General features: G+C 44.7%; 1 protein-coding gene across 4 annotated transcripts in view; it reads left to right on the forward strand.

Moving 5' to 3' along the window:
• Positions 1 to 17,512, forward strand: part of gpsm1b (G protein signaling modulator 1b) — a 283,643-nt gene that overhangs the window by 119,675 nt on the left and 146,456 nt on the right. For all 4 annotated transcript variants that reach the window (XM_038782318.1, XM_038782320.1, XM_038782319.1 and 1 more), the window contains 2 exons: positions 8,657 to 8,780; positions 14,975 to 15,090. In XM_038782318.1, coding sequence (XP_038638246.1) covers positions 8,657 to 8,780; positions 14,975 to 15,090 — 240 coding nt within the window. The remainder of the gene's footprint in view (positions 1 to 8,656; positions 8,781 to 14,974; positions 15,091 to 17,512) is intronic.

Consider the following 17,512-nt stretch of genomic DNA (forward strand, 5'->3'; position numbering starts at 1 on the left):
TTCCCTGGCCCTATACATCTCTAGAGCATCTCAAAAACAAGGACTCCTACATCAGACTCCTATTTATTGACTACAGCTCCGCCTTCAACACCATAATCCTAGCCAAGCTCATGTCAAAGCTCCAAAACCTAGGATTTGGCTCCCCACTCTGCAACTGGATCCTTGACTTTCTGACCAACAGACCACAATCAGTAAGAATGAACACCAACACCTCCTCCACAATAGTCCTCAATACCGGTGCCCCGCAAGGCTGCGTACTTAGCCCCCTACTCTACTCCCTGTACACACACGACTGCGTGGCAAAACTTGGTTCCAACGCCATCTACAAGTTTGCTGACGATACGACCATAGTGGGTCGGATCTCGAATAACGACGAGACCGAATACAGGAGGGAGATAGAGAACCTAGTGGAGTGGTTTAACAACAACAATCTCTCCCTCAATGCCAGCAAAACTAAAGAGTTGGTCATCGACTTCAGGAAGCAAAGTACTGTACACACCCCTATCAGCATCACGGGGCCAAGGTGCAGATGGTTAGCAGTTTCAAATTCCTAGGGGTGCACATCACCAAAAATCTGTCCTGGTCCACTCACGTCGACGCTATCACCAAGAAAGCACAACAGCGCCTATACTTCCTCAGGAAACTAAGGAAATTCGGCATGTCCACATTAACCCGTACCAACTTTTACAGATGCACTATAGAAAGCATCCTATTGGGCTGCATCACAGCCTGGTATGGCAACTGCTCGGCCCAGGACCGCAAGGAACTTCAGAAAGTTGTGAATACCGCCCAGTCCATCACACGAACCTGCCTCCCATCCATGGACTCCATCTACACCTCCCGCTGCCGGGGGAAAGCGGGCAGCATAATCAGGGATCCCTCCCACCCGGCTTGCTCACTTTTCCAACTTCTTCCATCGGGCAGAAGATACAGAAGTCTGAGAACATGCACGAACAGACTCAAAAACAGCTTCTTTCCCACTGTCACCAGACTCCTAAATGACCCTCTTATTGACTGACCTCATTAACACTACACCCTGTATGCTTCAACCAATGCCAATGCTTATGTAGTTACATTGTATATCTTGTGTTGCCCTATTATGTATTCTCATGTATTTTCTTGAATTTTGTTTAATTCCCTTTTCTTCCGTGTACTGAATGATCTGTTGAGCTGCTTGCAGAAAAATACTTTTCACTGTACCTCGGTACACGTGACAATAGACAAATCCAATCCAATCCAATTTGTAACTTATGTTATCAGATGGTGCACACATGCTGTGTATCTCTCTGTACTTCGTAAAATTGACTTCGTCCAGTTATATGGTGCCTAACTCACACCAAGTCATTTCACCCATCACGCCAGTGTCCTTTAACCTACACTGGTCCCTGGTCTCGCAAAACCTCGGATTTGTATAAAATTCTTATCTTTGTTTTCAAATGCCACCATGAAATTGTGCCCTCCAGATCTCTATAATCTTCTCCGAGACCTTTGCCATCCTCCAATTCTGTTGTCTTCCTCATCTCCCATTTCTATCGTTCCATCGTTAACAGCCTTCAGCTGTCTGGGACCTAAACTCAAGGATATCTTCCCCCAATTCTCTCCACTGTCTCCCTGTCTCTTCCATTTTAATACAAAGAACGGTACAGCACAGGAACAGCCCCTTTGGCCCTCCAAGCCTGCATCAACCATGATGCCTGTCTAAACTAAAAGCATCTACACTTGCAGGGTCCGTATCCCTCTATTCCCACCCTATCCATGTAGTCGTCAAGATGCCTCTTAAACGCCGCTGTTGTATCTGCTTCCACCATCTCTTCCTGCAGCACGTTCTGGGCGTTCACCACCCTCTGTGTAAACGAAAATACGCTCCTTAAAACATAATTCTTTGCACCTGTTCGACCGTCGCCTGATGTGGTTCCTAGTCAAATTTTGTTTGATAACGCTCCAGTGCTTTAGGATGTACTTAGATATTTGCGACACTATAATAATGCTAATTGGTTTAGTTATGGATTATGTTTCAAAGTTACAGTTAACAACCAGATTTGCAATGACTCGTTGCACTTTACAAGAGCATTCACGATTCATAGAACTACAAATCAAAAATGTTTCTTGACAGTAACCTGCATTGGGGCGCCCCATTCATGTGAAAGACCCCCACATGAGTGAAGTTTGTTAGCGCACTTCCTTCTTCCTTTTTACTTGCCTGCTCCAAAAACCTATTCAAATTGAATCCAATTCATGGTCCCCATAAGAGAGACATATCAGATCCAGTCATGGCAATTGACCTCACGCCCATCTTCGCCAAAAGGACCAGAACCGATGCCCTCCTGTTTATTGCTGAGTGAAAATCCTCACCTCGGAATCTCCTTTGGATTGGAGAGAGAAGAGTCAAGGGGAGCGATTATTCCAGCAGCGCGAACGGACAGTGGGCATCGTGTGAGGCTTGTTTCTCACTCTGCCAAAATTAACATAAAACCAGAATATACGGAGACCATTCATCCATCTTTTCTAGTGGAGAATGAAACAGTTGTTTGAGCTCTATTCCAAGCACTTATTCCTCCTCAACCTATGTAAGAACATGTACGCCAAACCCGTTTATTCGATTTTTAAAAAACAAAAACATTCCACTTTACCAAGTGGCATGTCTATTGTATAAATGTGCAGTATAGACATAGACATAGAACAGTACAGCACAGAACAGGCCCTTCGGCCCTCGATGTTGTGCCGAACAATGATCACCCTACTTTATACCCACGTAACCCGTATACCCGTAACCCAACAATCCCCCCATTAACCTTACACTACGGGCAATTTAGCATGGCCAATCCACCTAACCCGCACATCTTTGGACTGTGGGAGGAAACCGGAGCACCCGGAGGAAACCCACGCACACACGGGGAGGACGTGCAGACTCCACACAGACAGTGACCCTGCCGGGAATCGAACCTGGGACCCTGGAGCTGTGAAGCATTGATGCTAACCACCATGCTACCGTGAGGCCCCACGGTATGTTCGAAATTACTCTTTATATCTTGGGCCTGCATTGCACCTTAGATAGAAATTGCAACATGGGAACAGGCTAATCTATGTTGATACTCCACATGGGGGCAGCACGGTAGCATTGTGGATAGCACAATCGCTTCACATCTCCAGGGTCCCAGGTTCGATTCCGGCTTGGGTCACTGTCTGTGCGGAGTCCGCACATCCTCCCCGTGTGTGCGTGGGTTTCCTCTGGGTACTCCGGTTTCCTCCCACAGTCCAAAGATGTGCAGGTTAGGCCATGCTAAATTGCCCTTAGTGTCCAAAATTGCCCTTAGTGTTGGGTGGGATTACTGGGTTATGGGGATAGGGTGGAGGTGTTGACCTTGGGTAGGATGCTCTTTCCAAGAGCCGGTGCAGACTCGATGGGTCGAATGGCCTCCTTCTGGACTGTAAATTCTATGTAAAATGACCCTCCCCCTATCCACCCTCATCTTGTCCCTATCAGCATAAATATTAATACGTTCTGCCACCTGTGATTAACCAGCTTTTCCTTAAATGTACCTGTAGCTCCTAATCAAATAGAATCAAATTTCGGTCTCTGCTTTATACATTCCCATCTATTCATAATACCAAGATCAGGTCTCATTCTCTTTTTCTGTCCCTTATTAAAATAATCTTGTTTCTATATACACCAATTCAAGTATAGAATCATTCAGTTTACTTTGCTAATTATTGCCTCATTCTGTGCAAGGTGTTTAAAAGTTACTACAAATAGCACACCTACATTTTTGCAGTTTCACCTTCTGCAAGGTCGGTATCACTTTTCGAGCGGGTTTTACACTGTTTGAATTTGTCACTTTACATTACACCAGGTTGATTTACATTAAATAGTGATCTCGCAGCTGCTGAATTTCGATTCTCTCTCAGAAGGTGAAGAGGTGGCATTTATTGAATCATTTGACATCTTTGGAAAACGCTTTATTTCATGGTTGTTGTTGCTGGAGACCTTGGGACTGACTGATTTCTCTGGAAACTCACCTCTTGTAACATCGCCAACTTTAATTCATCTTTTTTTGCATTCATTCGTGACTTCATTTGTCCCAGCTGTTTTAAAAAAAATATATATATAGATTTCCCCTTTAATCCACAAGACTCTTAAGATTCTTATCTAATACATTTTTAACTTTAGTGTGAACCCTTGTCCAATCATATTATCGCATCCTCAGAAAATGCCAGTTAAGTTTTGTACTCCCTTCCCTAACTTGTTGCTGTGATTACCTTCAAGCTCACCGATGGTGCCCTGAAACATTAAAAAACAAGACTATAGCATTACTCCAACTCTTTGGTAGTTTGTGCTCAAAGTTTACGTCTCCTGGATCTTTTAGCGTGGTTGTTTCTCACAGACCAGTGATGATTTTGATGCTGTAGCGTACTATCATTTGGAACTTTGAATTGCACTGTGTGCTTTCTGCTGAAGAGCAAGACGATTTGAGTGTTGACAATGTAGCCCAAAGTTAGCTTGTGTATCAATTGTTCCCAGATCGTGTCCGTCTGTGCAGTTAATTTGTGTGGGGAAAGCAACAAGCCTCGGCACTCTGAAATCATCAACCTTGCTTGAACCTTATTTGCTTCCCAATGTTTACGCCAGTGGGCATTTTATTAATGTAAATGCTGAGTCTCCATTAAAATTTTGCTGTATTAGCAAGAATGCCAAAGTTTCCACCCAAAATTTGTTGGAGGCTGATTTTTAAAAAAAAAGTACACCTTCTCCTCCCTTGACACGTCAGTTTATTTTATCCAGGCTCATACAGATCTAACATAATAATCTTTATTGTCACAAGTAAGCTTACATTAACACTGCAGTGAAGTTACTGTGAAAATTACTTAGTCGCCACACTCCGGCGCCTGTTCGGGTACACGGAGGGAGTATTCAGAATGTCCAATTCACCTAACAAGCATGTCTTTTGGGACTTGTGGGAGGAAACCGGAGCACCCGGAGGAAACCCTACACAGACACTGGGAGAACGTGCAGACTCCCCACAGACAGTGACCGAAGCAAGGAATCGAACCTGGGACCCTGGCGCTGTGAAACAGCAGTGCTAACCACTGTGCTACCATGCCGCCCCTAAACAATAGCGCCCAACTAACTTACCTTCCCCAGTTTTACACGTCGTAATTCTAAATTTCCCCGATACGTTTTTTCTCGATGTTCTTTCTGGTTGAACTGATCTAGAGTCATAAATCTGAATTTACTGGGCAGCTTGGTGGTGCAGTGAGTAGCACTGCTGCCTCTCGGCGTCGTGGTCCCAGGTTCAACCCCGGCTCTGGGTCACTGTCCATGTGGAGTTTGCACATTCTCCCCATGTTTGCGTGGGTTTCGCCCCCATAACCAAAGATGTGCAGGGTAAGTGGATTGACCTAAATTGCCCCTTTGTTGGAAAAAATTAATTGGTTACTCTAAATTTATTTTACAAAATCTTAATTTACAGGATGCTTTCTGTTGTGTTTGACTTGGAACTTGCCAAACAACAGGAATCTAATTGTGTGCTGCAGGAACATGTAACTACAGTATCAGCAATTCACACAAAGGTTGATTTAATAGTAACTGATCGTGGGGTTGGATGCAACTATTCTGTGGTTGTTTCAATCTCTATTTAATAGACTGGAACTATGATAATCTGAATTTAATCTTGTCTTTTAGTCTCTCCAATCTTGGTGTTCTAGTACTCCCAACCTCCTTTTAATCTACCCTTTCTCATACTTTCTAATGGGTTTTAAAATGCAAGGCTTGGTGTCACTTATTCATTACTTCTTGATTTATCTCATTTCCTTCTAATTCTTCCAACCCTTATGCTGTAGCTTTTGGCCACCCTTCTCAACAGAATGCACATGGGTCTCGCGGACCCTCAGCACTAGCACAGTACTCGGTCATCGAAAGTAGCCATCCAGGGTTAAGTGTAGCCATGCACATGATCACAGTGACAGGAACTCCACTATAAACTGAGTCAAATTTTGCACATTCAGAAAAGACGCATCTTTCAGGTTGTGCAGGCATTGATGAGGCCTGACAATGATGCAACTAATTGTAAAAATATTGGGGGCTGAGATAAGGCCCTTCCTGAGGTTTGACTTTGTTATTGAAGGCTGGAAGAATGTGTCTTTTCTGTAATAACCAGTATAACTTTTAGATGGTTCCACAGACGAGTTGGGAGGAAATCAAGCGGTATTGCTGCTCGCTGGATATTGTACATCTCGCATATGATCCTGCTCTTTTTTTTCCCTTTTCACTTTCCTTTCTCTTTCTCTTACTTCCTTTCTTTTCCTCTTTTTCTCCTATTCTTCTCTACCCTCAATCTCGCCTTTAGTTGGCTCTCCACCCCCACCCCCTCCCCACCCGATCTCCCTGAGACCACACAATCAAAGGGTTTATTGCCAAAGCGTTTGAAGGTCAGCCCAGACCGCCGTCATCAGTGGTTGGCCCATCTAACAAAACACACCAGTGATCTTGATTTACGCCATCTTTTACAAACTTCTGTGGGGCACGTGATGAAGGGAGACAGTCTGAAAGGAAGGTCTGGCACAAGCTGTCTGAGACCCAATTTTTGTTTTATTTATTTGTTCATGGGATTTGGACGTTCCTGGATAGGCTAATGTTTATTACCTATCGCTAACTGCCCTTGAGAAGGTAGTGGTAAGTTGCCGCCTGCAGTCCATGAGCCTCCACCCACAATGCTGTTGGAAAGGATTTTGACCCAATGACAATGAAGGACTGGTGATACAGTTCCGAGTCAGAATGGTGTATGACTTGGGGACCTACAGGGGGTGGTGTTGTTGGGTATCTGCTGCCCTTCTAGGCGGCCGAGGCCACAGACTTCGAATGCGCTGTCAAAGGAACCTTAGCGAGTTGCTGCAGTGCATCTTGTAGATCATACACACGGCTGCATTAGTCTGGAGGGACTGAATGCTTAATGTGGTGTACGGGTTGCCAATCAAGAGGGCTGCTTTGTCCTGGATGGTGATGAGCTTCTTGAGTGTTGTTGGTGCTGCACTCAACCAGGCAAGTAGAGATTATTCCATCACACTCCTGACTAACGCCTAGTAGCTGGTGGACAAGGCTTTGGGGAGTCGGGAGGTAAGTTACTCACAATAGAATTTCCAGCCTCTGACCTCTTGTCGTCATGGTATCACAGTATTTATCCCAGTTCAGTTTGACAAGGTGCATCGCAACCCGGTATGGTAACTCGTCGATCCAAGACCAGAAGAAACTACAGAGAGTCGTGAACACCGCCCAGTCCATCACACAAACCTGCCTCCCATCCATTGACTCTGTCCACACCTTTTGTGAGGACCATGAAGAATCCTGCACGAGTTTGTAGAACAGAAAGAAAACTTTGTTTACAATAACAGCAGCAGTAACTCCCTTGCTGCTTGCTCCTCTCTGGCTGGTTCCATACTGGCCAGTTTTATTTATGCAGGGACCTGTTAATGATCTCCCCCCCCACTCATTGGGAAAGCTAATACTCCCTAAGGATTGTGAGATTGCCATTAGTCCCCAGCCAGTGGTAAGCAGGCAGGTTATAACAACAACTCCCGCCGCCTGGGGAAAGCGGGCAGCATAATCAAAGACCTCTTCCACCCAGCTTATTAATTCTTTCAACTTCTTCCATCGGGCAAGAGATACAGAAGTCTGAGAACACGCACTAGCAGATTCAAAAACAGCTTCTTTCCCGCTGCTACCAGACTCATAAATGACCCTCATTTCGACTTATGGACTGATCTGATCTCTTCACACATCTTCTCTGCTGAGTAGTGCTAAACTCCTGGATGCTTCAACCGATGCCTGTGTCAATTAATTTACGTTGTGTATTTTATGTTTGCCTACTATGTATTTCTTTTCCTGCATGGAATGATCTGTTTGAGCTGCATGCAGAACAGTACTTTTCACTGTACCCCAGTACACGTGACAATAAACCAATCCAATCCAATCCATTCAACAAATGGTTTTTAACATTCCAAATATTTAGGGCGGCGTGCGGTGCAGTGGTTAGCACTGGGACTGCGGCGCTGAGGATCCGGGTCCGAATCCCAACCCTGGGTCACTGTCCGTGTGGAGTTTGCACATTCTCTCCTTGTCTGCGTGGGTTTTACCCCCACAACCAAAAGATGCCCCCACAACCAAAAGATGCCCCCACAACCAAAAGATGCCCCCACAACCAAAAGATGTGCAGGTTAGGTGGATTGGCCACACTAAATTGCCCCTTAATTGGAAAAGAACAATAATTGGCTACTCTAAAATTTAAAATAAATCCCAAATATTCAAAGGCCTGTGTTGTTTAATTCTAAACTTAGCTTGAATTATTAGTTTGGATCACGCATACTCTTCTTGCTTACGTGGATTCTGTGCGGCCCTATTTATAATCTTGAAAGCTGCTCATTATAAACGTAAGTGCATTTGGAAGCAATTTCAAGGCTGTAATCTGTCAGCATTTGAATGATAGTTCTAAACCCCTGAACTTCACACTGGAGTTCATGAGCCCCACAACCTACTGATATAATGCATCGTCTTTCAATGATGGCTATCACGTTGTGTTCGGTGTGAATGATCAGGGCGAGGGAGTTTTGCTGTGGGTTTTCAATGTTGGTGATTTTTCCTATTTTTTTCTGTATCTCATTTCAGGATGAATCTTAAAATTGTTACAGAATTTGGTGACCGGGCAGCTCAAGGCCGAGCTTATGGTAACCTCGGTAACACGCATTACCTTTTAGGAAACTACGATGACGCAATTGCATTTCACAAAGAGGTAAAGATCAGTCTCTGTCTCTGCCATGACGTAAAGATGTCTTGTTCTGAAAGTGATTTCTGTTTGCACACTGCTGTCAAGACAGTCCCGACAGATGGTTTGAGAAGAATGTAAGACCTAAACCCTACCTTCTAAAAAGCATGATCAGAAAGAGTCATGCACATCTGCTGCCAGTGGTAAATGCATTGGAGCATGTGACCCGTAAGATAGCATTCCATGTGATTGGGCACCCTAATTCTTGTCCTTATCAGGGAGCCCCTGTGTCAGACACTGAGGTGGGGGTTAAGGACTTGCAGCAAAAACATAAGCAGTCGAGTTTAAAATGGCATGGCGTATTTGGGTGGCATGGTAGCAGAATAGTTAGCACTGTTGCTTCACAGCGCCAGGGTCCCGGGTTCGATTCCCAATTGAGTCACTGTCTGTGCGGAGTCTGCACATTCTCCCCGTATCTGCCTGGGTTTCCTCCGGGTGCTCCGGTTTCCTCCCACAAGTCCCAAAAGACGTGATGTTAGGTAATTGGACATTCTGAATTCTCCTTCAGTGTACCCGAGCAGGTGCCGGAGTGTGGTGACAAAGGGCTTTTCACAATAACTTAATTGCAGTGTTAATGTCAGCCTACTTGTGACACTAATAAAGATTATTATTTATTATTATTAATGAACAATCTCTACTTACTCAGCAAGCAGAATCCAATTAAACAGTACACCACAGCAAACAGTCTACAGGGTCCATTTAAGAGTCTCCACAATCTACAGCAAACAGAGCTAATGATTGTAAATATAAGCAAAATTACCGTGGATGCTGGAATCTGAAACAAAAACAGAAAATACTGGACAATCTCAGCAGGTTTGAAGGCATCTGGGTTGACGGGCAGCACGTCAGCACAGTGGTTAGCACAATTGCTTCACAGCTCCAGGGTCTCCGGTTCGATTCCCGGCTTGGGTCACTGTCTGTGCGGAGTCTGCACGTTCTCCCCGTATTTGCGTGGGTTTCCTCCGGGTGCTCCGGTTTCCTCCCACAGTCCAAAGACGTGCAGGTTAGGTGGATTGCCCACGCTAAATTGCCCTTAGTGTCCAAAATTGCCCTTAGTTTGGGTGGGGATACTGGGTTATGGGTATAGGGTGGAGGTGTGGGCTTGGGTAGGGTGCTCTTTCCAAGAACTGGTGCAGACTCAGTGGGCCGAATGGCCTCCTTCTGCACTGTAAATTCTATGTTTCTATGAAAGTTTTGTCACCTTTGACAAAAGAGTCTTCCAGCTCCCTTCTCTCTCCGCAGCTGCTGTCAGACCTGCTGAGATTGTCCAGAGCTAATTAATTGGACCTAACAGCAACATCTTCTCATAATTCCCCAACAAAATGCAGTGAGTTGAGAGGATAGTAGCAGAATACAAATTCTGTGTGTAAATTCAGTCATAGTCGCTCATAGCAATGTGTGAATGACGGAGAAATTAACTGATTACCTAGAAATGGCCCGGAAGAGTGCCACTGTTTTCTGCAACTGGTCTTTAATGCGGCAATATATTGGGATTAAAAAGCTGCCATTGTTAATAGGTGGGTGATGTCATTATATACACACCAGTATATCATGGTGCAGACACACACTGATTGACACACAACAAGACCAAATAACACACACAACACCGCAGCCAATCATCAGTTAGAGCACACTCACTATAAAGACAGAGGGCACTAGTTTTCCCGCTCATTCGGGATGCAGCCTCTAAGAAGGACAGAGCTCACAGCTTGTAGCACAGATCTTTACCATGTGCTGAGAGCATAGACTGGGTTAGGATAGGCATAGGTCTTCAGTTTAATCTAACATAGTGTCGACCCACAGTGAAAGTATGTTCAACAGTTTCTAGCTTAATAAAATAGTGTTGTACTATTTCAAGTGTTGGTAGCCTGTATGTGTTACTGCTGAGGTAAATGCAGTCTCCACGGATCCAGAGTACCCAACTCATCAGGTGGTACAGGTCGGGTGGCTGAATCGCCTCTGCGACATTTGACGGCTATGAACTTCATTGGTGTAGCCTATGGTTAGTATTGAGTACTGACCAATACAGGGAGAATTGACATTATTAGATGGAGAAATCTGATTGAAGAGCCTTAACATATATAATGCTCTAGGTTAAAGAGATGGGATGCCTGTGTGCTATTGATTCTCAGTGGAAAATTCATTAGATGAGCCACAGATGTGCAGAAAGTGAACCAGCACATAAATATTAATAATAGATTTTTAATAGAATTGCTGGATAACTAATTATTTTTTCATTCCTCTGGTGGTTGGAATAGAAGAGGTAGAGTAGGCTCAAGGGCATAAATTCAGAGCTAAGTTACAATTCCCGTCCAATCATCTAACAGGAGGTGCTTGGTTGAGCTGTGGAGGGAATGGGTCTTGCTTCCAAGTGCAAGAGGACATGGAGGTGCAGTGGTAGTGTTGCTGTACTAGTAATCCAGAGGCCCAGAATAATGCCCCGAGGACATGGGTTCAAATCCCCCCACCAAGGCGCTGGCGGAACATAACGTCAATTGGTAAATCTGGAATATAAAGCTATGGCAACTCTTGGCCAGCCTGGCCTACATGTGACTCCAGACCCACAGCCATGTTGTTGACTCCGTTCAAGGGCCATTCCGGATAGGTAACTCCTACATCCCATGAAAGACTATAGGACAGGGGTGGGCAAACTACGGCCCGCGGGCCGCATGCGGCCCGCCAAAGGTCTTTATGCGGCCCACCAAGTCATTAAAAAAAAATTATTTTTAAAAATTTTTTTTTTTTTTTAATTTTTAATTAATTTTTTTAAGGTTAATGGGGGGGGCTGTTGGGTTACTTACTGGTATAGGGTGGATACATTGACTTGAGTAGGGTGATCATTGCTCGGCACAACGTCGAGGGCCGAAGGGCCTGTTCTGTGCTGTACTGTTCTATGTTCTAAATCATAACCGGGTGAAGTAATTATTTTACTTAATATACTATGCGGCCCTTTAAAATTGTGAATTTCTGAATGTGGCCCTTGCACGGAAAAGTTTGCCCACCCCTGCTATAGGAGGAAGAGACAAGCTCTGAATCTCAGTTGGCATTCAGTGGAGAGATAATCAGTAGAAAACTGTGATCAATCCCCGATTCCAAGCTCTTGAGAAGAAGGTTTGGTAGCATTGATAGCTATAGAACATAAAGTAGAACATAGAACAGCACAGTACAGGTCCTTCAGCCCACTATGGTGCGCCGACCATTTATCTTAATCTAAGATCAACCTAACCTACACCCCTTCAATTTACTGCTGTCCATGTGCCTGTCTAAGAGTCGCTTAAATGTGCCTAATGATTCTGACTCCATCACCTCTGCTGGCAATGCATTCCATACACCCACCACTCTCTGTGTAAGGAACCTACCTCTGACATCTCCCCTATACCTTCCTCCAATCACTTTAAAATGATGTCCCCTCGTGACAGCCATTTCTACCCTGGGGGTATGTCTCTGGCTATCCACTCTATCCATGCCTCTCACCACCTTGCACATCTCTATCAAGTCACCTCTTTGCCTTCTTCGCTCCAGTGAGAAAAGCCTTAACTCCCTCAACCTTTCTTCATAAGACATGCCCTCCAGTCCAGACAGCATCCTGGTAAATCTCCTCTGTACCCTCTCCAAAGCATCCACATCCTTCCTATAAAGAGGCGCCCAGAACTGGACACAATATTCCAAGTGTGGTCTAACTATGTGGAGAGACGGGAGAAACTGCAGTGTTTCTCAGAACCAGAAGGTTAAGGAAAAACAGAACCAAAGTATTCAGAATTATGTTGGATTTTGATGGAACAGGTAGGCACAAGTTGTTTAATCTGTCATGTGGGTGGATAACCAGATTTAAAATGGCTGACAGTTTGACGGCAGCAGAGAAGCATTTTTCTTCACGGCAGTTTAGTAAATTCTTGAACACTTTGCCTGGGATAATCAGGGAAGCTGATTCCATAGGGCCTTTCGAAAGACAATTGGACATCTACTTGAAGGCCAATTTGCAGGTTTATGGCAAGAAAATGGGGATGTGGGACTAAATTGGGCAGCATCAAAGAGCTAGCATAAGAAAGATGGGCCCAAAGGTCTCCATCTGTGCTGTAAGGTTCCACGAATGGTAAAAGACTGGGATGGTCAGGAAAAGTGTCACCCATCCAGTACCTCGGGAGTAACAAGTGCGGTCCACAACAGGGACCTTGAGAACAATGAAGAAAAGGACTTGTTTTTCCTCTGCTAGGATTGGTGAAAGCAACGGGGACAGCTTTATAATTATAATAATAATAATTATAATCTGTTATTATTGTCACAAGTAGGCTTACATTAACACTGCAATGAAGTTACTGTGAAAATCCCTGAGTCGCCACACTCTGTGTCTGTTCGGGTGCACTGAGGGAGAATTCAGAATGTCCGTGCTGTAATGTTCTATGAAATTCATCTAACAAGCACATATTTTGGGACTTGTGAGAGGAAACCGGAGCACCTGGAGGAAACCCACACAGACACAGGGAGAACGCGCAGACTCCGCACAGACAGTGACCCAAGCCGGGAATCGAACCTGGGACCCTGGCGCTGTGAAGCAACAGTGCTAACCTCTGTGCAATCGTGTCGCCCAGCTTTAGTGTTTGCACTGATGCTCTCGGCTCATATTGCAGTAAGGTGTGAAATTTCTTGTCTTTTCTCCCTTTTCGTCTCCTGTTAACTTTCTCCAGAATTTCCTATTCTTATTTCAGATTTCTAGCACCTGCAGGTTTTGCCAATTTAGATTTCCCCCCCAATTAAGGGGAAATTTAGCGTGGCCAATCCACCTACCCTGCACATCTTTGGGTTGTGGGGGGGCGCAACCCACGCAAACACGAGGGAATGTGCAAACTACACACTGACAGTGACCCAGAGCTGGGATCGACCTGGGACCTCGGCGCTGTAAGGCAGCAATGCTAACCACTGCGCCACCGTGCTTCCCTAAGATTATTATTATTAAGTGCTAAAATGGAGCCTGCACCCGCTCTTTTAAGAGCAATTGGATTAATCCCACTCCCTCTGCTCTTTCCCCAGAGTCGTGCAATTTTACCCCTTCGAACACCTGTCCAATTTCTGTTTAAATGTAGCTCTTCCCTCCTTTTCAGGCATAAAAAAGAATTGGCAAATGTTGCAGGTGCTGGAGATCTGAAATAAGAAGAGAAAATGCTGGAGAAAGTCAACAAGCCAGGCAGCAATCTGCGGGTCGATGACCTTTCGCCTGAACTGAAGAAAGATAGAAACGTCAAATTGGTTATAAAATAAGATCATCATCACCTTCCCGTATTTTTACCTGAAACCTGTTCCCTTTCATGCACTGTTTCGTGGAAGCCTTTGATCAGGCTTGCGCTAATGGTGATTTTTAACTGCCTCATGGGAGATAGGTGAAAGTGGGTCATACACTGGTGAATCTTTCCCTTCCTCCTACTGAGTAACGCAGCTGACATCAGGATCAGGAGAATGACCAGACCATTCTCTCATCTTCTCCCTCTGTATCGCTGCTCCAACAAAATGTATATTTCAGGAAGATCAGCACGTGTAGTTAGTTCCTCAGCATGTTAGAAATTTGGTCGGAAAATTACTGGTTCCTGAGATCAAACAAGTTAAACATGCTTTTTATTTGAGCTCCAGGATCGAGTGAAAATGGCAATTTATACAATGTGTTTTCAATAAATGGGCATTTTGAATGTTGAAATAGCAGTGCTAAAAGAGTGGATAGATCTCCATTTCACGTGGAATGATTGGGCGGGAATGGATTATTCCGTTTAATAGTGAGGGGAGAACAGTGGGCATCTAAAATTCATGTATGTGCATCTGGTCTTGATGTGTTAAACTTATTTCAAGATTCTGTGCAGCGTAAATTTTGTCTGATTGCCCTGCTTATCTGAGCTGTTTCCTATAGGGGGCGCTGGTGTCAAGTAGGAACTTCAAGCAAGTTCGTCCTTAAAAAGAAAACCATCGCAGTCACACAGTAAAACGAACGCATTTGCTCGTTAGGCCGCACTTGTGAAAATGCTCAATTTAAAATAATAATTAGCGGATGATGGAAAATGCTTCATCATTAGCAAAGTTGTGAATAATGCAGAGACGCTGCGCTATCCAATACATCGGTTTTGAGTGATTGATGAGCCCAATAAATGAGACTTGACTTTTAAAAATTTTCTCCCTAGCGGCTTTCGATAGCAAAGGAATTTGGGGACAAAGCAGCTGAGCGAAGAGCCTACAGCAACCTTGGAAATGCGCATATATTCCTGGGAAAATTTGATGTGGCTGCCGAGTATTACAAGTAAGATTTATTTTGCCTGGCACTCGGGGGGGAAAAGGAGAACGTTGTTCAGTTGGGCTGTTTCGTAGTTGATCTGTATCTTCATCTATCCTCCTGCCCAGCAAGATGTTACGGTATTGCCGAGAAGAATGGAAATTTAAACGGCTCACCGGTTTCTCACCGGGGTGGTGGTGGCGGAGACACGCCACGGCAGGGCCGTAAAATCCGGGCCGATGTTTTCTGTTGAAGCCCAGCCTCCAGAGTTTGTTTTGAGGGGAAAAAATATTCCCTGGTATCACCCCTGAAACGTCTCCCTCTCACTTTAAGGTTATGCTCCCATTGCTCTGCAGTCCTGCCACTAGAGAAAATGGGGTAAGGGAAGAGAAAACTATCAGTTCATTATGTCATTGTGTCCACCTCAATTGGATCACCTTCATCGAATACAAACATAGTCTAGACAACCTATCCTCGTAATTTAGCCATTCTAACGCAGTTGAGAGGAGACAAAGGTTTTTAATTCCATGGGTATTTTTGAGAAGAACAGTTTATGAATCAATATGGTAGATTGTCGTGGTGTTGGGATAGTGTTGGTTTGAACTGTTTGGTTGCCTGTTAATGACTAGCGGTTAGCAAATTGCTGTTCCATAAAGTCTTCCATAGAATAGAATAGAATAGAACATTACATTACAGCACAGTACAGGCCCTTCGGCCCTCAATGATGCGCCGACCTGTGAAACCAATCTTTTAAAAAATAAATTTAGATTACCCAATTATTTTTTCCAATTAAGGGGCAATTTAGCGTGGCCAATCCACCTACTCTGCACATTTTTGCGTTGTGGGGGCGAAACCCACGCAGACACGGGGAGAATGTGCAAACTCCACATGGACAGTGACCCAGAGCCGGAATCGAACCTGGGACCTCAGCGCCATGAGGCGGCTGTGCTAACCACTAGGCCACCGTGCTGCCCCTGTGAAACCAATCTAAAGCCCATCTACACTATTCCATTATCATCCATATGTTTATCCAATGACCATTTAAATGCCCTTAATATTGGTGACTCCACTACTGTTGCAAGCAGAGCATTCCACGCCCTTATTACTCTCTGAGTAAAGAACCTACCTCTGACATCTGTCCTTTATCTATCTCCCCTCAATTTAAAGCTATGACCCCTCGTGCTAGCCATCAATGAAGCTAAACATGGGCATCAGGTGCCTTTGGTAGCGGTTGGGTTAGAGGGAATTGGCTAAAGGTGGGATAACCTCCCCAAGTCCTTGATGGGCAGGGTTCAGATTATTAAAATGAACGTACTCCTGAGATTTTTATTTATTTTTCAATCTCTCCCTGTTTTTATCCCCCATTCCTTTTTGTTAAAATCAACAAATTGATGTCCTCCTTTATTTGGGTGGGTAAGATTGCAAGAATCTGTGGGGCTTTGCTCCAAAGAGAATGTCTTGGCTCTACCCATTTTATTGCTTTATTATTAAACTGGCACAGTGGTTAGCACTGCTGCTCAAGGGACCCGGGTTCAGTTCTGGCTTCGGGTGACTGTGGAGTTTGCACTTTCTGCCCGTGCGAAAATAACAAAGAAAATTACAGCACAGGAACAGGCTCCCTCCCAGCCTGCGCCGATCCAGATCCTTTATCTAAACCTGTCGCCTATTTTCCAAGGATCTACTTCTCTCTGTTCCCTGCCCGTTCATACATCTGTCTAGATGCATCTTAAATGATGCTATCGTGCCCGCCTCTACCACCTCCGCTGGCAAAGCGTCCCAGGCACCCACCACCCTCTGCGTAAAAAACTTCCCACGCACATCTCCCTTAAACTTTCCCCCTCTCACCTTGAAATCGTGACCCCTTGTAATTGACACCCCCACTCTTGGAAAAAGCTTGTTGCTGTCCATCCTGTCCATACCTCTCATAATTTTGTAGGCCTCAATCAGGTCCCCCCTCAACCTCCGTCTTTCCAACGAAAACAATCCTAATCTACTCAATCTTTCTTCATAGCTAGCACCCTCCATACCAGGCAACATCCTGGTGAACTTCCTCTGCACCCTCTCTAAAGCATCCACGTCCTTCTGGTAATGTGGTGACCAGAACTGCACGCAGTATTCCAAATGTGACCTAACCAAAGTCATATACAACTGTAACATGACCTGCCGACTCTTGTACTCAATACCCCGTCCAATGAAGGCAAGCATGCTGTATGCCTTCTTGACCACTCTATCAACCTGCGTTGCCACCTTCAGGGTACAATGGACCTGAACTCCCAGATCTCTCTGTACATTAATTTTCCCCAGGACTCTTCCATTGACCATATAGTCCGCTCTTGAATTAGATCTTCTTAAAAGACAGTGATTTAGCCTAGTGTGCTAAACCAGCCCCTGTGGGTTTCCTCCGGGTGCTCTGGTTTCCTCCCACAGTCCAAAGATGTGCAGGTTAGGT

This window comes from Scyliorhinus canicula, chromosome 21, assembly GCF_902713615.1.
Source record: "Scyliorhinus canicula chromosome 21, sScyCan1.1, whole genome shotgun sequence".
NCBI lineage: Eukaryota > Metazoa > Chordata > Chondrichthyes > Carcharhiniformes > Scyliorhinidae > Scyliorhinus > Scyliorhinus canicula.